The sequence below is a fragment of the Lampris incognitus genome, chromosome 2 (genome assembly GCF_029633865.1).
Source record: "Lampris incognitus isolate fLamInc1 chromosome 2, fLamInc1.hap2, whole genome shotgun sequence".
In the NCBI taxonomy this organism is placed as follows: domain Eukaryota; kingdom Metazoa; phylum Chordata; class Actinopteri; order Lampriformes; family Lampridae; genus Lampris; species Lampris incognitus.
The window spans coordinates 120442805-120465856 of record NC_079212.1 but is presented as its reverse complement, the minus strand read 5'-3'; the positions used below and the strand labels follow the sequence as shown (position 1 = coordinate 120465856).

The 23052-nt window shown below is 42.1% G+C and overlaps 2 protein-coding genes across 2 annotated transcripts in view; one reads left to right on the top strand and one right to left on the bottom strand.

Moving 5' to 3' along the window:
- The window catches only part of LOC130133650 (band 4.1-like protein 1), a 116194-nt gene extending 114978 nt beyond the window's left edge, over positions 1-1216 (top strand). Inside the window, 1 exon segment of the mRNA XM_056302077.1 lies at positions 134-1216. Coding sequence (XP_056158052.1) covers positions 134-480 — 347 coding nt within the window. The 3' untranslated portion in view covers positions 481-1216.
- Positions 1217-8062: 6846 nt separating this feature from the next.
- Positions 8063-23052, bottom strand: part of cntn4 (contactin 4) — a 68211-nt gene continuing 53221 nt past the window's right edge. Inside the window, exons 8-18 of the mRNA XM_056273025.1 lie at positions 18810-18985; positions 17416-17536; positions 16612-16770; positions 13771-13920; positions 12986-13056; positions 11459-11693; positions 10671-10786; positions 9101-9287; positions 8872-8984; positions 8592-8760; positions 8063-8154 (exon numbers count right to left, since the gene is read on the bottom strand). Of these exons, the coding sequence (XP_056129000.1) occupies positions 8063-8154; positions 8592-8760; positions 8872-8984; positions 9101-9287; positions 10671-10786; positions 11459-11693; positions 12986-13056; positions 13771-13920; positions 16612-16770; positions 17416-17536; positions 18810-18985 (1589 nt within the window). The remainder of the gene's footprint in view (positions 8155-8591; positions 8761-8871; positions 8985-9100; positions 9288-10670; positions 10787-11458; positions 11694-12985; positions 13057-13770; positions 13921-16611; positions 16771-17415; positions 17537-18809; positions 18986-23052) is intronic.

Sequence of the window (23052 nt, the reverse complement as noted above, 5' to 3'; positions counted from 1 at the left end):
CAAACCACAGTCTGCATTGTAATTGTAAGAGTATGTGTAAGGATAACGCGTATACCAAAGTAATTCATGTCAAAATGATTTAGCTTGCCTTTGTCCTGATCAGTGCTTCAAATATTGCCTTGCCTCTCTGCAGTCCTGATTGATGATGGTGGCTCTTGGGACCGGCGGACAGGAGAGGTGCATCTAGCCCATCCGTCTCCTGCCCCACCCTACAGTATGCCACCAACCCAATCAAAGGACTCCTACCCCCACTGTGTATACACTGACACAACTACAAACTGTGGGCCTGTGGCTCTTCAAAATGCAGTAGCCCTCCACTCCTGTCCCTTTAGCCAAGCCGACTGTGATGTGGCCTCCAACCCCCACCAAGCCTCCCGTCTCATCCTGGCCCACCCAAACCCTCCCATCTCCTTCAGAACAGGAAACATTTTATCTCGGATTATTAATCAGTTGGTCTACAGCACGTGGCGATGCCATTGAATATTTGCCCTATTGTATATCAGCCATTACTGTTTGCATTTACTCATGTTACACTCAAGGTGGCTTGATTGTTCTTCGTCTCCCAATATAAACGGTCTTCGGCTTCCTTGAACTCCCCGACATTCTCCATTTGTTGTGACAGTGATGTGATTTTGCTCAAGATAAAGCCAACTGACTATCCCTTCTTCCCTTCCCGCATACACGTCCACTTGTCACAAATGCACATGCACACACACAAACCATTACATTAATCAGCTATTCTACAAATACCCGGCCCCCACAGAGCACTCTCTAATACTTTATTTGAGATGGTAATGCCTGCCCTGTGCTGATGTCATAAAATGAAATATGAGAGCAGAGCTGGAGGAGTCTGATGAGAGGGAAGGGTGAAGTGCTGTGCATATTTGCTGTGTGGGAGGTTCCGAGTGGCGAGAGCCAGCCTTTAATGCTTATTGTCACCTCAAGCGTGACATCCTCACTATAATCAGCAGCTGTCTTACTGGCTTTTTACATTTTTAATAACTATAGATGATCCGAATAATGTCCAGTGTTTGCTTGTTTATGAAATATGTATTATACTAGATGATTATAATCTGCATGGTTCAAAAATAGTCACGGGAATGAAATTTGCAACATGACTGAAATCCATGAGCGCTTAGATGGAAGGAAACTGTGTGGACTACTGGCCTAGCGGACACTTATCAGTGTTGATGGACTGTTACGGATAGATAAGTCATGTGCATAGATAAGTCATGTGCAGAACATAAGGACTGTTCTATACTACCCCAGTGGACAGGATCACCGTGAACTCTGCTTTTGGTCCCAACCTCCAGCATAAAACACATTGCTATCTTCACCCATTTTTACAGTCACTGTTTCGTTTTGGTGTGTTAACTTGTCATCATCCTAAAATGGAAAAAAAAATAATGCTGGTCAAGTGTTTAAGATTTTCTAGAGCAAATTTTAATATAATGTTTTTCCTAATAAGTTTTGAGTGTAATGATCAGTTTTTACTTACTTGATTTTTTTTTTTCCAGTCATGAAACAGATTTGGTGTGTTATTCCTATGATTATCAGCAGTTAAGTCTTGATTTGGGAAGATGAACAAGTCTTTCCATAGGTTTGGAATTAAATGACCTCATTCAACGCAACATAAATACCTTGTGTGTACTGCACGTAGATGGTCCTGTTTCTGCTCCTACTAGCTGCTCCAAGATTTACCATGTCGGCTTAGTTGGCCTTAATTTTTTTTCCAAATGTAGGATGTAATCTGGAGGAATTACCTGGAGCTGACAGGGAATTAATTGGAGACCAACTTTTTGAACATTTACAATGCGTTACCCAGTAAGCTTTTTTTTCAGAAAAATAACTAAGACCACTTTCCTATGAAGCCATGAATATGTCGGTGCATATCCACATGTAGTTTACACTGTCCGAGATCATAGGAATAACATGGTTAATTTTTTTTTCTCTGCTGGAATACCTATTTAAGTTACACTGTATGAGTTTGTTTTTGTATTTATAGGAGTGGTGAATGTGAGGCATATGGTTTTTCTTCCCCCTTTCTATTTCCTATTCCCTTCCCAAGCCCGGTTTCATAGTGTGACAAATTAAAGCCCCATCTCTATCCACAAAACCTGCTGTTTTCTGAACTATATTCTGGAATAGCCTTTAATACTATACTATGCATCGCTCATCGTTAATAAGAAGCCCTCTTCGGCAGCCATGTTTGCAGTGTTGCTGTCATCGTGCTACACTTCATCAAAGCGGTGCACTTCACTGCAGAGGAGATTTTGCAATAAGCAGCCTCATTACCTGTCCACTAAAGGGAGAAAACTGTGACATCTCATACATACTAAGAGCATAACCAAATCTTAAAAACACAGTTAGTTAAGGAGCTATACAACATCTGTGACCATGGCTTTGTCCCCCTTGTTGTCCAATCCCCCTCTCCTGTGCTGGAATATCTTGAAAAATGTCTACCTGCTATCGATGTGTCTGTAGAAAAAAAAAAAAAAGATTCCCTAGCAACTGATCTGTGTAATATTTTTGTTTTATTCCATTTGATCTAGTCATATGACACTGGATTGTTGTTAAGGCACTTGCTCGCAACAGTGTATACTGCACATATATATTGCTGGGAGATATCAAATGACTTATCTTTGATGTAGTATCGAGCAAATTTCTTATAAAAGAAAAATGACTGCTGATGGTATTGGGGAAAAAAAGGATGTGTAAGTGATGTGGTTAATTGAAGTTTGGAAGGCCTGTGCTGTACATACATCTTCTATATTTTATTCTGCAAACTTTATTGACGGGCACAAATACAGCAGGAGTGGGGCTAAAGTTTGGTTAATTTTATAGCAGAACTCATGAGACAGTAAGTAAAACCTTAAGGGCAGTAGTGCAATAGAAATGTCACACAAAGGGGTGCCTTACACTCAGATTAATTGTTTTGGGAATAATGACCATGCAGTTGAAAATGCTGTTAACCCATCTCTGTGAGGTGGATCTAGAGATGACCTCCTCTCTAAATCCAAGGTGAGATCAGGCTATCTTGAAAGCAAATTGCTGTCTTGTGAAGGCTGTGACATTGAGCCAAGTGATTAGGAGTAAAAGTTGACTCGTAGTCTGCAGTGCCAAGGTAAAATACATGTGCCCCGTAAATGCAGAGCCAAGCATAGTACAGACCCAGGATCAGAGTTTTTTGTAAGCTGCATAAAACTGCTCCACTGTTAAGCCTTCGCCTTCAATCCCCCACAGCATTTTGCTCTACATTCCCCTAGTGCTTGGTGGTATGTATTTGCTGTATTTGCATTCAGTCTCAATGGAAACATACACACAAATAAATGTCTCAGTATGATTAAAAAACAAAAAACAAAAAAACATTGTCTCTGATTTTGAGTCACCAGAACTGAAAATGGCAGAAATGATGTGAAACAGGGACAGGAAACTTGGAATGAAAGCGGGGGGAGGGTACTTTTAATCTATTCAGTGTCTTGCAAATCTCATGTAGTTGGCAAAATAAAGGTTTTTTTTATTTTGCATTGGTAACGTCAAAGAAATTGAGACGTAACTGTCCTTACTGAGGTAACGGCAAATAGAAAGCATCTTTTACCTTTACTGCCATCTTGTGGTCTTACGAAGTCCTTCATTCAAATCTTTTTTCAGCTTTTAGCACCACCTAGTGTATTTGCCATGAACAACAAAATTAGAAGAATGTCATGTGTGAGGGGATCCTCTTCAAATTCAGCCCATTTGTGCGGAGTTTGCATGCACTTCTGGTGTTTATATAGTTTCTTCCCCACACGCAGGTTTTCTCACACTGTCCGAAGACATGCATGTCTGGTGAATTCCAGTTTCTGCATTGCCTGTGTGTGTGTGTGTGTGTGTGTGTGTACGCACGGCTGATCTAATCAGGGCGTCTCCCCAGCGACCACGAATTGGATCAAGCGGAAATGGATGAATGGAGAGGCATCGATAATTGTGAGATTTTGTGTATTACGATTCATTGTCGTCTCGTCAGTCATCACTCAAGAGTTCTATCCAATTTCCTTACCTGTCACATTATTCAGATGTAAAATTTGAATCGGATAGTAAACCCTTCTGAAAGTAGGAAGGATCATTTTCTGGAAATGAGAGGGGGGCTCACTATACGTGTTCGTGGTTTAGAAGGCATTTTAGCTCAATTGATTACATGTCGAGCCTTGAAACCCACAGAATATTGGTAAAAAATGTATTCAATTATAAAGTGTTAAGCATTTGTATTGTTGTTGAGACTTTGCTACTCTGGTTAGCGGGTGAACCTGCGTAACGTTCTGTTTGGTCTGATCGTCATCCCGTCTCGCCTACGCTCCCCAACGGAGCAAACAAACACGGATGATGAAATTTAAACACTGCAAAGTGTTTAATGTCATTTCAAAAGTACATATTCAACTCTATCACAAGGATTAAGTTTGTCTGATCCGATCCATTCTCTCTCTCTCTCTCTCTCTCTCTCTCTCTCTCTCTCTCTCTCTCTCTCTCTCTCTCTCTCTCTCTCTCTCTCTCTCTCTCTCTCTCTCTCTCTCTCTCTCTCTCTCTCTCTCTCTCTCACACACACACACACACGACAAACTACCAAACCTACTTTCCACTGAGCACCCTCCTGGTTACATACACGTTCACATTTGTGCTGAGGAGTATAATTATGCCAAATTTAGAAGTCATTGTCAATTTGGATGAGTCAAAAGGGTTGGCCATTGTTGTAGAAATCAATAAACTTTATTAACACAGTATAAACAACAAACAGCAACGAAGAAAACTTCCGTGAGGCCAATAGTAGACGTATTAGCTCGGAGTACCTCAGAGGGTGGAGAACACCTGGTTGAGACAGAGGCAGAGACATATGGGCTGATCGTGGTTCAAAGCTCTGGTTACACATAAGTACACATAAGTATTTAATTTTGCATGGTCCTAAAGCCATTCAGTCAGTTTTGCAGATAGACAGAACAGAGGGGACACGTTACAGTCATGCTGAGCAACAATCTGCAACAGTATGAAATAGTAGTATTACAGTACATAAAAACCAAGTAAACCCGCTCTTTAGAAAGGTTCTTTTATATAAACGATTTGAAGTGTACAAAACAGTATATTACACGTTTTTGATGCATGATTCCAAGCGAGACCCAGTAGCCTACAGTACACTTCCTTTCAAAATACTACAAACTACCTGTAATTAACTGGATTACAAGCTACATACCGACTGCACTGCACCACTGTACCATAGCAGTCCCACATGGCATCAGAGGACAATGAGAAAACGAAAAGATCAGCAGCATCAACTCTTAAGAATGCATCCCCCACCCAAAAAAAAAATGTACCAGCTATCAGATATTGCCAATAGTCCATGCTAAACAGCAAAATGCTGTTAAAACTATTGCCAGTTACCTCAGCATTGTACAAAAAAAGCTGGCCCAGATCCCAACGTACAATATCTATCAACACAGCAGCATGTAAACATCACCACGGCTGTTTCATAGTTCTCTATGCGTCTAATGTTTTCTTGATATAATTACATATGATAAGTTAAGGCTCTTTTAAGGACCTGAGGATCTTGAACATATGATGAGGCACACACAAGGCAAAGAATAGCTTTAGACACAGGGCTAACTGAAAGGATGAGGAGCCTGGGACAGCCGCATGGGACCGGTCACCACTGCAATCCCATGGCCAAGGTACAGCAACCCGAGCATAGTCCAATTTCTAATTGTACTACAACTTGTCATGTGGATGGCTTAAGTGCAATGTTTTCAAAATATAAATATATATATATAAAGAAGTACAGTCAAGATATTTATAAATGGTTCATTCACTGGAGAGAAAACTTCCACTCTGGTTTAACGCAGAACCACAGTAGTGAGTTTTTACTTATTTTTTAACTTCAGAAGACAAAAGTGTGCCGCCAATTAACATTCTTAACTCGCCTTGTGAGCTACAACCGATCCTGTGAGTTGATCACCTTAAGTTTTCTCTGGTCTTCCCCAAATTGAAAATAATTTCAAAACGTATCAGGTCCAATCAGAACTGTGGAAAACTGATCCGGGGGGGGGGGGGGGGGGGGGGCTGTGTAGCCGAGACAGGTTGAACTGTCGATCTCTTAGCAGTAACAATAATGGTGGCCATTGTTGTGGATGGTAATGATAGATCTTGAAGTCATATCTGCTATTGTTATATCACAACAGAAAGTAATTAATAATAATAAAAAAAACAATTATGCTGAAGGTTTTTTGTTAAAGAAGAGTTTGATTTTGCTCTTCATGCAAAATGGTCTTGGCGGGAGCTTGATTAGTGCCGTCATCTACCACTATCACCATATGCAAAAATAATTCTTGCAATATAGGTAATAATATGTTCTGGCTCTGGGCTAGTCTTCCTTTTACTATTATTTTATTATCTTTTAAATAACCTTTAGTTAAATTAATATATAGAAACTTAAAATTAACTTACCTCCAGCTCGGCCATACTATGTTTTGTGGCCATGACAGTAGTATTACAGTAGTTAATCTTAGTTAATATTAGTTTCTATTGTTGATGTTGACAGCTTTGACATCAGTTATCTACATCTTGGAGTCGGATAATTGTGGGATGCCTGTTAGAAAAAGCCCTTGGTGTTTTTGATAGTACATGTTAATTTTCCTGTCTCTGAAAAGGAGCACACTTGTGGTTTAAAAAAGTAAATTAAAAAAAAAAGTTGCAGTTTCTTCTGTTGCAAACCACTTCTCAGAAAGAGACTCCTCAACTTTTCAAACCAAACAAGACTTCAAATATATCCAAAATGATTACTTTTTTTTCTTTTTTTAATTTACTGGAGATGATGCCAACCCTCAAATTGATAAGTCTTTTAAACATACTTTTTTTTTCGGTTGCAGTTTCAACTCACCCACTGTCTGTGAGCGCCTTTCATAGAAATATTCTCTTTACAAGGGTGGGCTGAAATTAGAAACGTGACTGTACTAATGCTACTGACCAACTAAAATCTGCACTGTGTCCAGACTACTCATATACATAGGCCTCTTGGACCATTCTCCAGTGCTGTGATTGTAAAGGTCCCTCATATCGAGAATGCGACCAGACCAGGTGTTCATGAGAAAAACACAATGGAATGGGGCGTCCAGGTAGCGTAGCAGTCTATTCCGTTGCCTACCAACATGGGGATTGTCGGTTCGAATCCCTGTGTTACCTCTGGCTTGGTTGGGTGTTCCTCCAGACACAATTGGCCGTCTGCGGGTAAGAAGATGGATGTGGGTATGTGTCCTGGTCGCCGCACTAGCGCCTCCTCTGGTCGGTCAGACACCTGTTCAGGGGGAGGGGGAACGGGGTGGGGGGGATAGCGTGATCCTCTCACACGCTACATCCCCCTGGCAAAAACTCCTCACTTTCAGGTGATAAGAAGCGGCTGGTGACTCCACATGTATCGGAGGAGGCATGTGGTAGTCTGCAGCCCTCCCCGGATCAGCAGAGAGGGTGGAGCAGCAACTGGGATGGCTCGGAAAAGTGGGGTAATTGGCCGGATACAACTGGGGAGAAAAAGGGGGAACCCCCCCCCAAAAAAACAACAACAACAATGGAATTAATTTGCCAAATTGATATCCCTAGACCGTTAGAAAGTGATCATGTTTGTTTTTTTTACCATGCATTTAACTCCTCTCACACTATGTCCTTTGAGAAAAAAAAAAACGCAAACCAATTTTGCATTGATTTGAAAGAAATTTAGAAAAGCTTATGTCATACAAAAAAGATGCATATAAGATTTTTTTGTTCCGAATTTTCTTTTTATGAAAGCTGCTTTGGTAACAACAGAGTCAAAAGAGTCAAAACATCGGTCAACCCCCTTACTTAGCCTTGGTGCTGAGGTGGGCTTTTTCCCTGTCATCTCTATGACATGTGGTTTTTATTTGATATATATATATATAATGTCAGCCCCTTCCTTCTGCCTCTAAAATCTACATGAATGGATCTAGTTACACCAGACTGGGCCGTGTTTGCATTTGGTGGTAGAGCTGTCTCCACGTCAGATGCAATGTCTGCTGGTAGCTGTTTGTCATAAGGATGTCCTGGCTGTGAAAGACAGTGCTATTGTACTGAGGGCTGACAGGGTGGACACCTTGGATGCCGAGCCGATCGCATTGGGACCTGAAAGGTGTTGAACACAATGATGCCATTAGTCAAGGTGCATTGAAAAGAACACTTTACTTTCTGAAATGCCTTTTTCTGTAATCTGTTTTCCCACTGGCATGTATTAGTAATCAAGACATCGCGAATACCAAAATGCTCAGAAATAATTGTTTTCACTTCAGAATGTGGCACCTGATGTGTACTGTTTAAATTGCAAAACTTTTCAAGCAGCACTTTTGTTATGGGTTCATGTGCTGCAGCCTCCCATGTAGCAATTTATTTTCCCCTCCCTCTCTCTCTCTCTCTCTCTCTCTCTCTCTCTCTCTCTCTCTCTCTCTGTTCCTTTGGAGATGGTGACAGTAGTTAATCTACTCTGGCAAGCAGAAACAGAAGCATGGGAGTAGATTATGCAGTTCGCCCATAGGGCTGGTGGGAGTAGCCGGGCCTCGGCTGACCTGGTATTCTTGGGATGGTGATCTGTCTGCTACTGCTGCCTTCCCCCCCTTCTCCAAACGGTTTGATCTGGATGATGTACTCCTGATCAATCGGCAAGGACAGCTCCACTGAGGTGGTGTTTGTCTCCACCACGCTGGGGCGACTGTGGAGGTTCCTTTTGTACAACACCTGAGGATGGATGGCAGGTGTGAAAGAGAAGGTCATGCAAAGGGAAGTCGTGACAACAGATGCTAATTTGTGGCAAAGAAAATAAAAACAAACATGCATCCATCTCCTTACTTTGTACCCGGTGACCTCTGATTCGTTCTCCAGGGCTTTGACCTGCTCCCAGTTAAGTATAATCTTGGAGTTCGATGTGTTCCACATCACTTTGGCTGGGGGCTGGCTGGGTGCTAGAGTCCACAGACACATTTATATTACATCACATCAAACGGACAAAAAAATGTCCACAACAGTGGAAGAGAACAACCACTGGTCATAAATGGCCATAAAGAAATCACATGCTCACGTGGTTTCTTGGTGGTGACATTGACAGTTGTGCTGGGAGGTCCCGCTCCAGCGGTGTTGTATGCCCTCATAGTGATGTAATACGTGGTGCTGCCTCTCACCCCGCGAATAACAGTGGATGTTTGATTCCCCACAGTTCTCTGCACACTGGCTGTATCGTCCTTTTCACTTTTGGCCCAGTACTTTAGCTGAAAATCGACAGGGCAGATCCGTAGACATGGATGCTGAAACCCTTATAACACACCACTGTGAAAAGCCCTCTGGTGCACCCTGTTAACAAACTCTAAGCTGAAAAGTGGAACAGAGTCCACTGCTACTGTAAGTTGTTCTAAATTTATTTACCCATACTTTTTTTTGTGGATTCCCCCCCCCCCTTTTCTCCCCAGTTATATCTGGCCAATTACCCCACTCTTCTGAGCCGTCCCTGTTGCTGCTCCACCCCCTCTGTTGATCCGGGGAGGGCTGCAGACTACCACATGATTCCTCTGATACATGTGGAGTCACCAGCCGCTTCTTTTCACCTGACAGTGAAGAGTTTCGCCAGGGGGAAGTAGCGCATGAGAGGATCACGCCACTCCCCAAACAGGTACCCCAACCGACCAGAGGAGGCGCTAGTGCAGTGACCAGGACAGATACCTACATCCGACTTCCCAACTGCAGACATGGCCAACTGAGTCTGTAGGGATGCCCCACCAAGCTGGGGGCAACATGGGGATTTGAACCGGTGATCTCTGTGTTGGTAGGCAACGGAATAGACCACCACACTACCTGGATGGCCAATTTATGTTCCCATACTATGTGTCACCTCATGTATCCTCTGGGTTTGCATGGGGTTTGCACTTTGGCTCTACTTACTTAGTCCCAAAACTGGCATAGTAAGGTTTCTACAGTCAAAACTGAAGCATGATAATTAAAAAAATAAAAAATTACCAACCATAAACTTTCACTGATATCTGAGTTCTTTCATCACTCGGGCTGAAATGGCTAGCACACTTGACAGCACAAATATAATTTGTCTCTCCTCACAGTAATAGTTTAGTCCACTCCTGCTCGTTTGTTGGCTTTGAGTGATAAACAATTTTCAATTCTGTCACTTCATGCAATTCTGACAATCCATTGATAAAATAGGGCCTTTTGTTCATATATTGAGTTTCAATACAGAGCACAATTGGAAGAATTAACTGAGCACAAACCCAGGATGTCTCATTATAAGTTGCTGTGCAGATTAGAAGCTAAACATTTTATCCTTTGGTGTATTGCATCACTAGGCTAATCAGTGTAGTTACAGCACTTAGGTAAGCAACATGAGCAACACAACTAAACCCATAGGCGTGGGACTTAACCCACAGCCATGGGCCATTATGCATGCAGCAAGCTATTATCTCCTATGCCAAAGATGCAGGGGGCTGAAACACTCATCAATAATATAACAGAACAAGATTCAACAGCATCAGTTTTGTGCGTATTTGCACACATATAGGCACACACACACACACACACACACCCACACACCCAGACGCTCAGAACAAGGGTGGAAGCTAATACAAACTAGGTAATTCACTATAGCCCACCTCATAGCCTAGGACTCTTCTCCTACTTGCGTTCCACGGCAGAGCTTTCCAGGAAACTTCAATCTCAGAAGCAGACAGGCTCTTGGTACGAATCCTAGTGGGTGCTCGACCAGGCTCTGTGGTTAATATAAAATAAGATGCCATATGATTTTTGAAGTAATAATTTTTTTGATTTTGAGATACTTTATTGATCCCCGTGGGGAAATTAAGCTCTGTATTTAACCCATCCTAGCTGTGTAGCTAGGAACAGCCACCGTGCAGCACCCAGGGACCAACTCCAGTTTATCTTGCCATGCCTCAGTCAAGGGCACAGACAGCAGTATTAACTCTAACATGCATGTCTTTTTTGATGTTAGGGGAAACCGGAGCACCCGGAAAACCCACCGCAGGCACAGGGCGAACATGTAAACTCCATACAGAGGATGACCTGGAATGACCCCCAAGGTTGGACAACCCCGGGGTTTGAACCCAGGACCTTCTTGCGTTGAGGCAACAGTGCAAACCAATGCACCACTGTTCTGACAATAATATGCTTTGATGGCCCCTTATAGTAAGACCATCTTTTTTTCATTTTTTTTTCATAAAAACAATGTCTTTCATCAAACAACAGAACTGTAGACAGGTGGGTGAGTGTCTGCAAATACTAATAGGATAATATTGGCAACATGATCAATCATTGTGAAAACTGCAGTAGATTGGAAACTCTTTAAAAGTAATCATAAGTGGACATAAATAGTAGCTGAGTAGAGCTTCAAAACATCTTAAGTTTGACACAGCCTCATACCCACCTTCCTCTGCTGAATAGATGGTCATAATTGGTCCAAATGGTCCTTCCCCCTCGTTGTTGTAAACCCCGACTTTCACTTGGAAAGGTGAGAAGGGCTGGATGCTCTCATTTTTGAAGACATATCTGGAGGCCTCTGCAGACGGCACTGCAGCCTGCATCCACCCTGTGGCACCGTGAGGTCTGAAGGCCACAACATAACCAAAGCCCGGCCCGTTCTGCAGCTCCTCAGGCACAGGCTATAAAGAAATATACACAGACAGGCAAAAGGCCAATGGACAGACAGATAAGGTGAAAGACATAAACAATTTCTATCTATCTATCTATCTATCTATCTATCTATCTATCTATCTATCTATCTATCTATCTATCTATCTATCTATCTATCTATCTATCTATCTATCTATCTATCTATCTATCTCTCTCTCTCTCTCTCTCTCTCTCTCTCTCTCTCTCTCTCTCTCTCTCTCTCTCTCTCTCTCTCTCTCTCTCTCTCTCTCTCTCTCTCTCTCTCTTTATCTCTCTCTCTCTCACACACACACACACACACACACACACACACACACACACACACACAAGTACATGAGGACAGTGCCATGACAGTGCCACCAGCATCATGAAGGCTCTTGTTTGCTCAAGGGCAAAAGCCTTCATATATTTTCAATAGCTGCTAACTTTTCTTTATAAGTATACAAAATTCACTACCCTCTCCAAGCATCTGAAAGACGGGTTTTGTTTCTATGTTTCTGTAAAAAAACATATCATTGTATTCTCACCTTGGGTCTTGAACTTGATTCAAGGTTAAACCAGCTGTTGTTTTAGAAATGCCAAACATTCATTCCTTCTCTTTATGTTATTACCTATTTAAATCATCAAAACAATCTCTGCTGCTAGATCCAAAGGAAAAGTGCCAGAGGCTTTTTTTTCCAGAGTCAAAGCAAATTGAGTGCTTTGTTAAGCAGAAGTTGGACTTTAATTGAATTTGAGGATATTGAGGCATCAACATTCATTCAGCAAAAACTTTCACAGCAGGGGCTGATGATTTCAAGCAAACCAGAATAAATGTGAGCTTTTGGAGCAGGCTCGATAAACTGAGGCTTTGTGGAAAGAAAGAAAGAAAGAAAGAAAGAAAGAAAGAAAGAAAGAAAGAAAGAAAGAAGAAAGAAAGAAAGAAAGAAAGAAAGAAAGAAAGAAAGAAAGAAAGAAAGAAAGAAAGAAAGAAAGAAAGAAAGAAAGAAGGAAAATAAGAAAGACAAAAAAAAGACAATAAAAAAGAACCCATAATCCTTGCAAAAAGTTGCCTGGGACTTTGGAGGAACCATTTTGTTTAATTATGTTATTGAAACCTCAAAGGCATTTTTCACTCCCCTAGGGTGACAGCAGCAGTTATTGCTTCTCTGTTCTTAAAAAATGAAATGCCATACATAGAGCCATTTCTGCTGTTATTAATGAAACATGGGTCCAGATCCACAGAGAATAATGATAGGCTCCCACTTCAATTGGTGAGAGGTATACGTAGCAGCTTGCTTACCTCCCATGTGATGACTAATTCAGAGCGACTGCCACCACCTCCGCTCACATTAACTGGTGTGACCTTCGGCGCTGGGGGAGGAAAACGGACTAGGTTAGTCCTGTTGTTTTTACACTACTCCTCAATCACACTCGATAACACAACAGTGCTCCGATGTAAATGAATATGCATACATTTCTCTGACAGTTTCAAACCCAGTCTCATGTGGCCTAAACTAATACACATCGAATCGAGGAAATTATGTTGCTTTTTTTGTGTGGATTTTTTCCCCCTTTTTTTCTCCCCAGTTGTACCCGGCCAATTACCCCACTCTTCTGAGCCATCCTGGTCGCTGCTCCACCCCCTCTGCCGATCCGGGGAGGGCTGCAGACTACCACATACCCTCCTCTGATACATGTGGAGTCACCAGCAGCTTCTTTTCACCTGACAGTGAGGAGTTTCACCAAGGTGACGTAGCACGTAGGAGAATCACGCTATTCCTCTCAGTCCTCCCCCCGAACAGGCGCCCCAACCGACCAGAGGTGCTAGTGCAGCAACCAGGACACATACCCACATCCGACCTCCCACCCGCAGACATGGCTAATCATGTCTATAGGGACGTCCAACCAAGCCGGAGGTAACACAGGGATTCGAACCAACAATCCCTGTGTTGGTAGGCAACGGAATAGACCGCCACACCATCCGGATGCCCCAGGAAATGATGTTGCTTTTAGGGGAAACGTGATAAAACATAGGTATCTTATCATGACAAAAGTGAAAGTTTTCTCTATCCCTTCAGTACATACTGGTCTCCTTTGTCCTTGCTTGTTTAGATGACTTGCTGGGTTCTCCTGTCCCGATGGTGTTGCTTGCCAAGACTCGAAATTCGTACTCCACCCATGGGCTCAGGTCTATTACTGTCGCTGTCAGCCGGTGGCCCCCCACCATCTCAGGAACTGGCATAAAACAACCAATGCCTCCTTCAGAATTGTGTGTGTGCATGTGTGTGTGTGTGTGTGTGTGTGTGTGTGTGTGTGTGTGTGTGTGTGTGTGTGTGTGTGTGTGTGTGTGTGTGTGTGTGTGTGTGTGTGTGCATGAGTGGCAATTCAGCAACAACAGAGGGCTGTCCTCCAAGCTGACAGGTTGGGGAGCCTTCACCACGGGGGCATGAGACAGGTGTAATCACTCACAAGGACACCCAAACACACACAAACTCAGACAATAAAACGGAAGTTGAAGGAATCTACTTACCCTTTAGCAAATATATGCTCAATGCTTAAGTAACACCATTCAACAACATGACATTTTATCTCTCTAAGTGGGCACTAACAATTTAAAGCTGGGGTAGGCAATTTTCTTTCAGTGTTATTTGTGGGAAAAAAAATTATATCCCTCTAACAGTAATGAGTAATTCAAATGTTATGAGAGAAAATCAAGGATATGTGTTTAACCCTGCATCTGTATCCAGGATCTTAAAATCTCACCTGAGCTCCCCTGATTGGTTGAGGCTTTACCGCGCCCAATAGCCCTCAGCCAATCAGGGGAGCTCTTTGTGACAGATGGGTCTTAGTGCTTGTCAATCATCTGTGTTCACAAGCTTTCTGTCTGTTTTCTTGTCGTCACTATGGACCTTGCATGGAGCTGCGTCCGAACAGGAAACACCGAGGGCAGTTTGACAGGACGCAGAAGCGGGGCATGCTAAGCTAACTGCTAGCCCATGCAGACCGGCAGTTCCAGCAGTCACCCTGGCTGGCATTCATTCCCTTGGACATTGATTTTTTTTTTGTTGATAGTTTGGAAATATGTGTTAGTTTGGATCTGTGTGTTCTTGTAGTTCTTGTAGTTTTTGGATATGTGTTTTTTTTTCCTAAATTTATTTCTAGTTTTTCCCCTTATCCCACCCGATTAACCCAATGGCATATGGCCGGAACTCTTGTCGAATAACTCCCCTGGCTCACGTTTCCACAGGAAGGAGATAGTCATAACACCAGCTTCCTTCAAACTTGTGTCGGCTGCTCTCGCTATTTTACACGCTGAAGCCTCGCATGGATTGCATTACTTTCAGGCCGCGAAGGAGGCGTAGGGAGAATGCTTTCAGTTGCTTGGCTGCAGGCGCCTGGGTGGGCCAGAGGGGTCGCTGGAGAACGACAAGTCCCTTAACACTACACTGATCTACACCCACTATCCCTCGGGTAAGGGTGGCCTAATGAATGCCTTACCCCGTGGATGCTCTGACCGTGACCGGTTACGGCGAGTCTGGGATACGAACCTCCCAGCCACATGACGAGCGGGTTGCAAGAACGGCGGTTTATTCCGCTCGGCCACCAGAGCGGCTTTGGATATGTGTTTTTGTCTTTGTGTTGCACTGCTGTGGACTGGGGGAAATGATTTTTCATTTCATTTCATGTACTTGCGTACATGAATTGAAATGACAAATAAAGTGTTCCTGATTCCTCATTCCTGTAGAGATGGTTAGACTAAATAGTGTTCATCTTAATACAAATATTGCACCTTTAAGTACAAAAGTGCTTCACAACAACAGTGTTGGCGTAACTAAGAGAATCACTAAAAAAATGTTTTTTACACACAGAGATTAAATACCATAATACATTTACCCTCCGTGGCATTCGGATGTTGGACAGAAATCTTCACACACCGTGCTGACGCTTTGGACATAGCAAGGTTAATAAATACTTCACCTATATGTACAAGAGTGCTTCACAACATTAGTTTTGGTGTAACTGAGGGAGTCGCCGAAAAATATAATGAGTAGATTAACAACTGCAAAACAGGCATCACGATTTTGGACAGAGATCGTCACTCATCGTGCAGGTGCTTTGGACATAGCAACATTCATAAATACTTCACCTGTGAGTACAAAGTGCTGCACAACATCAATGTTAGTGAAACTATGAGATTACATAGAAAAAAAAATAATTACATGCATAGATTTAGTTTTGTTAGTTACAACAGCCAAATGGGGGCATGCAGGTGAACCTGACTTGGGGGGAGGGAAGGAGGAAGCAGAACAAGGAAGAGGAGTGGATGTTTTGAGGAGTGTTATGTCAAATTTGCTCGCTTCTCCAAAATTGCCTACTCCAGCTTTAACACACAGTGGAAAACACTAGGACCTTAAAAAGCACAAAAAAGGAGATACTAAAACTGGTACCAATTATCTCTTCATTCCATAGATAAGCGTGCTGATCTGCATGCCAAAATACAGCAAAAAAAAAAATCTGTATATTTGCTTGGTCATGCTTAAAATGTGTATCATTAAGATATAGATACTGAAATGTAATTCATTGACCTCAATAGATGATGAAATGAAATATCAGTGTATCAACTAATAAAGCACACTTATGCACCATATAAGAACCATGGACTTAACAGGAAAATTACACACACTGTCCACTCATGCTATCACCAAATTGTTTCCCTGGTTACAATATCCATCAATGAGAGGAGATCAATGTTTCAGAATTGCCTAGAGTCCAATAAAACAGCGGTCAATGGTCATGCCACTGTCGTGTGTGCAATTCTGTGCAGGGGTAAAAATTACATCTCCAATATTCTCGCAGGCAAGGAGAATGAAGAGCGGTACACTCAACGTGACTGGAGGAGGCCACGGCTGGTTGGAGAGAGCTTACCTGTAGTGACAGCCTGCCACCCGAGGGAGAATGGTGTCCTGGCCTGGATGGTGTATGCCGTAATTGGACTGTGATTATCAGGACCAGGCCTCCAGGACAGAGAAGCTGTGGTATCAGTTATTTCTTCTACACGGATGTTGGTGGGGGGTCCCGGGGGACCTGATGGATTGCATGACCAGACATGGGGGAGGGAGAAAAAAAAACAACCAGAAAGGGAGAGAAAGAGAGAAACAGGAAAGGAGATCGGAGGGTGAGAGAGATAGACAAGCAGAAAAAGAGAGTCACAGAGACTTAAAGTGAGATAGACACAAGAAAAAGGGGATTCCATTTGTCTTGCCCTACGTAAGACCAGTGGATATTTGGTTAAGAGGGAGATGTTCTCTTAACAAGTACATCTGCACGTCCGCTTGGTGTGAAACCATAGGGAGCCATTCAATGTTTTCTAATGCACAGAAACATCTCTTTGTACCTATCTTTTCAACTGATTCTTTTATATCTTAACAATCTGGGTGCAACAATTTATACTCATACTAATCTCCCATCCCCAACAAATCTCCACCTCTGTAAGCAGCAAATGATGAATAAAATGCATAATTATTTTGAAAATTTCATCACAGGATGCTGAAATACAATGTCCCATAAAATGTACATCGAATAAGACAGGGAGAATGACCGTTATATTTTTAATAATTGTGTGAGACGGCGACCTTTAAAAGACATTATAGAGATAAAGCAAGATAGGAGTTTTTACACAAATTCCACAGCATACCCGGTCAAAACAAATATAAAACTTACTTGCCTTACCTCTGACAACCAAGTCTGTGGCAATAGAACTGCTGTCCACTTTAGTTTGCACGGCACATGTGTACTTCCCAGCATGCCTCAGCTGGATGTTTCGAATCATAATGTCCCCAGATGAATGCTGCTGTCATTCAACACACAAATGAGCACACGCACGCACGAACGCACACACACACACACACACGCGCGCGCACACACACACACAAACATGCATGCACACAGTAGGTGCAAAAAACACTGTAACTATTATGCTATTGTCATTCACAAACAATACTGATTTACCGACCACATGGGAACAAGAAGAGCCAAACAGAGAGCTAATTCTCATGTGCATGGGACATAAATACGTGCCTTATGAACATTATATGCACAGCCATCCTTTCTATATTCTGAAAAGAACAGGAATATATGTGCATATATTGGGGCTGCTAGGACACTTGCTCTTGATTGCCGTTATTATATAAATGTATTCATAAAAGTACCCTGAGTCTAACATTGGAGGAGAAGTTTCATTATTCCAGTGATGAAAAGCTGTCTAATAACTAGCTCAATAGATAATTCAGGGTTTCTTTTATTCCATTTCTAATTGCGGTTCCAACTGCTACATTATCATTTAATCAGTGTGGAGCAGAAGCAGGTTCTGTAATAAATTGGACATGGTAAAAGCCTTCATACAGTGGTTATGAAATTTCCAAGGAGTGGCTGGTTGCTAAATGAACGTAACTCTAGATGTACAGCAATTAATTAGAGACAGGGGAGTCTAATTTACTGCAAAAAAAAGGCACAAAAATGTTCATCTTTTTTCGTTTGCCTAGGAGTTTAAACAACGATATATATCTATATGAATAATGTATCACAATGTTAAAATGTGAGATGAATGCTGTCTAAAGTACCCTGCTTCATTGCTCAGCGAGACTACGTAGTTGCAGGTTATGTATGTAAATTTCATTTTAAAATAAACCACAAAGCAGCGATTTTCTGGCCATAAATAATGAATGTGACTCAAACATTCCCTCTGCACTGTAGCTGAATCTATAATGACCTCACTAAGAGTCGAAAAGTACAATATTGATGCACCAATGTATCCTCGGCACCCCGTGACCTTTATTCAATGGAACCTCTGAAGAGGGTGAAAAATCAATGTCTGTTTGATAGCATATTTTCATGAATGTGCAGTGGCACAAATGAAATATAAGCACTCCACAACACACTGCAGCAGAGATTTGTTTTCTTATGCTTGTTATGTATTCCAATGCCTCAGATAAGCATGGCGTAAAAACCATCACAATGTGGCACCAATTTCTCAAAACTTGACACTTTATTTATAAATGAGAGGCTGGAAAACTGAAAAAAACAAAAACAAAACAACAACAACATGGCAAAGATTATGGACTTACACCGCCCACTTTTTCAAAGTATCCGCCATGGTTACCAAAGTGTATGAGCTGCTCATTGAAGAACCAGGTGAACTTGAGCTCCAGTGATGGGTCGTGGGTCACTTGACACGGGAGGACGACGCTCTCTCCCACAGAGACGTCCTGGGTGGACGGCGGGGTGGTGATAATGGTTGGCTCTGGAAAGGAGTGGACACTCGTGTCAACGCACATTTGGTAAAAAAAAAAAAGTGTTCTGATTTCTTCCCAAAGCATTAACATTCGGTAAACAAAACGGTCTTTGCAAAAGCCTGCCCTTCCATCACGCTTATGGATGTGTCAGCCTGAGTAAATAGACTGGTGTACGGGACATAGCACACAGCAAACTAGGGCGTGAAGCTACAGTAAACTGGTATTAGCTTTAGCCTCAGCTCTTCCCTATGGGGACTGAGAGACTTGTCTCTCTCTCATCCAGAGATGCATCCATGTGTCACTGTCAGCTCAGTCTACAGCCTGGAACTCCCCCCCCCCCCCAAATGAACCTCGAATTCCCCAAATGCACAGCTTGGAAAAAAAATAAAACAACAAACAAAAGCCAGAAAAACAGTCAACACAAGTGCACACATCCTCCTGTACTTCCTATTCCCTTTTCAAGAATCTGCATGATGGGAATTTGCATCGCATTGCATGGGAAGGGGCGGCTTTCCTCATTTCCACTTCTGTGTGAGCAGTGGCAGAGGAAGGTGGAAAGGCTCGAGAGAGAGAGGAGATGAGAGGGACGCGGGGAGGCTTTGTTCTGATAGTGTACAACGCCAATCTCCCTCTTGGGGGTGCTGTGATTACTTGGTTGAAATTGCCACTCTGAGCACACAGACTAAATTAACCATAGCAAATGATCCCTGGACAGGCATAGATTCATGAAGAAAGTGCCAGCAGTGCAGTCTTCATCCAGAGTGAATTCGATACCTCCATTGTATTGCCTTCCTCCTTGTTCCATGTGCTCCCAGTGTGATTTATCTAGCTGTTTTCTGATATCAGGCCAGAGTGCAATCAGCTGGTCGGCTTTGTTAGATACACAATGAAAGGGTGTCTAAAAGCTGAAATCCTCTATTGTGGTGACTAAATGGTGAGCTATGGTGGTGCAGTAAAAATGTTGTAATAGTACACAGAGGGTATTAGGGGGTCTGTCTCTTCACTGCTCCTTGGGCTATTTGAGGTTTGCAGATAGGACACAGTGTACTGTATGGCATAGAAAGAAACAGCTACTGCATCTACAGTATCAGTAGAATGAAGAAAAATAAATGTCCTAGTCTCTCAGACTATGAGAATTCGTTTTCCTGAAGAGAAGACTGTTTTTTTTGTTTTGTATATAAAAATGACAAGGTATATTTCGCATTTGCTTGTTGAGTGAGGCATTGCAACAACACTTAAAAACTTACAGGGATTGAATAGATGCAGAGTTAGGAATGATCTACTCCCTATTTCTGAATGTGCCATTACATAATGTAAATATCAATTGTGTTTGCCGGGAGGTTGATGCATCTGCTTTGATGCTCGCCGGAACTCCTCACCTTATTACATGTGCTGCTTGGACCGCTCTGAGGGATTCATTAATATGATGACTATGACATTATGTTTCCTTATTACCCTCCTCTGTCATCATTTGTGACAGATTATATGGACAACCAAGGTTGGCTACACAACCCCACACTAGACTCTGGAGTGTAATCTGATTGATATCCATCCTGTATAATGCCCTATTACCTGCTGCCATTGTAAATGAGAGGGTAGCGGCCTGTTCACTTAGCGGGGTCAATCAGAGACAAGACAAAAAAGGCAGTGGCCTAAACCGACAGACTCGGCGACACCTGAGGCATTACTGGTTCAAGAGTGTCGGGACATAGGTGATGGAGAAAGCAGAGTGGGTTAATGGGTTACGCATCACACCCTACACCTCTCAGTGGCGTACTGATACACCTCATTCTGCCAGTTTCACGACCCTTTTTAAAAAAAAATACCAGCCGTATAATGAATAATGCTGACACAAGCTTGTCTAGGACAGAGACAGAGCTGACTCTGTGGAGCATCCTTTTCAGCTTTAACGGTTCTACGGCGGGATGTGCGGACACTCGTTCTCCTCTGCTGTAGTATGTATGCTGTAGGTTTTCCCATAAAGGTATCCATGTGAGGTTAAATAATGCATAAGGTGGTGCAGCGAAGAACCATGGAGTCCAAGGGATATAAAATAGATGTATCTTGTGCTCTTATGCCTAAGTCTGAGGAGTAAGTGGGTAAAGACAATTTGTGCAGGATGGATGTGTTCCAGCCGTTTCATTCAGAGAGAGTAAAACATTTTACACGCCCTGAATCTTTAAAAAAAAAATGCTATCCTACATGGCACCATATTTCACTGTTATATCTGTCACCTTCTGTGACCCCAGATTGACTTTACAGTATTTGCAGAATGTCCTTCTCCCTTGTAGGTTTAATTAGCGAAGAGCATCACTAGTGCGCAATCATTAATTGATAGTAGTGGAAGTTTAGAATGGAAAGGCATTAGGTCACTAAGGCAAGCAGAGAGAAATTTACTCCTCCAGTAAGACAATAAATGGCATTACTGGCATGCATTCATGAATGAGGGTTGATGACTGATCATAAGGAGCTTTCTTCCCAGGTGTGGATTTGTCTCCGTAATTTCAGAGGTTCACTTGATGTTAATGTTTTGTATGTGTTTAGCATTGCTGTCATCACGTGATGCATAATTACTTGTAGTATCACGACGTTTGATTGTACAAAAGACAACAACAACCATAAAAAACATTGATTATACTCTGCACATCTGTACTTTCCAAGCTGCTCTCAATTGTGTATTCATATGCTCTGCGGTGCTGCAGCTGTACTGACCTGCTCTTGATCGTTCACAGGGGGCCGGCTGCTCATCATTTTCTGCGTGTTATTGGGAAATTACAAAGACGTACATGTTCACATATACTGTAGTTGCTCTTATCATTTTTGACTTCCAATACAAATGCAGGGCTTTGGCTAGAGAACAAAATCTTGGGAGTTGGGATATAAATTGAAATACTTGATATTTAAATATAATATTTAAATTGAAATTTAAATAAACTGAAATTGAAATGGTAATTTTGTGACCAGTTTCTTCCAACCAGTCTGCTGAAATAGTCATACATAAATTGCGAGGACAATTTATCTTCTGTCTAGCATTTTGTCAATCAAAACTATCCTAATTTTCCATATTCTGCCCGCTGATCACTCGTTCTATACTATGTGAGTAGCCAGCTACCCTGTGGCCAAGCAACTGATATCTCAGTTTGTGTCTATTTTCTCATACTGCTCAATTATATACTCTGAACACCTTAGACAGGTGTAGAATGAGGAACTAGGCAAGGAAGTATCCCAGGAGGTATAGGAGAAAGGTCTGGAAAGGATATACTTCTACTCCATTAACACGAGGGTCCAAGTAATTAATCCATCAGTTACAACTCCCCCTTGTATGACAGGTGCAGAGTACTAGCGGGTACCCATGCTCATCATTTTCTCACCTGTCTAAACCTAGTGAAGTACTAGGAAGTCATGTTATTGTGGTTCACTCATATTTATTACAGCGAGTTGCTTGTTGACGATGAACTTGTTCGCTTTGGTTGCTCCCAGACCAGCCGGTCTTCAGCTTATGATGAGCAACAAGCTCTTATATTTAGTATGCTGCTAGGCAGGGAGCACATTTTGAAGAGCTGGAAATCTGTCTTTTCTCCTGTTTTGAAGCAATGGCTCAGTGAAATGGCATCATCTTTACACATGGGGAAGATACGCTATGGCAGAACCGTCTTCGGGGAAAAAGGTTTAATAAAATTTTTGGGGCCCATTTTTGAACAGACTAGATAACATCAAGGACCTTCAACCTATTCAATGACAGTATTACATCTTCCTGCATATTATATTGGCTGCTGTTCATGTTATTAATATCATGGCATTTATTTTAATTTGTATTTTTCCTGTCTGGCACCATCATTATGAATGGGTTTGGTGCAAAACTTCAGAATATTCCAACAATCTGAAGTAAAAATAATTTTTGCTCAACTATGTAAAACAGAAAAAAAGAGAACAAAATCTCAGAAGTTGGAATGAAATTGAAATGCTTTTATTTGGGTTTTTTTTTGTGGCAGTTTCTTCCAACTAGTCTGAGAAATAGCCACGTATCGATGGCAAAGACAATTTATCTCCTGCCCAGCAACAATGAAAAGGAAAG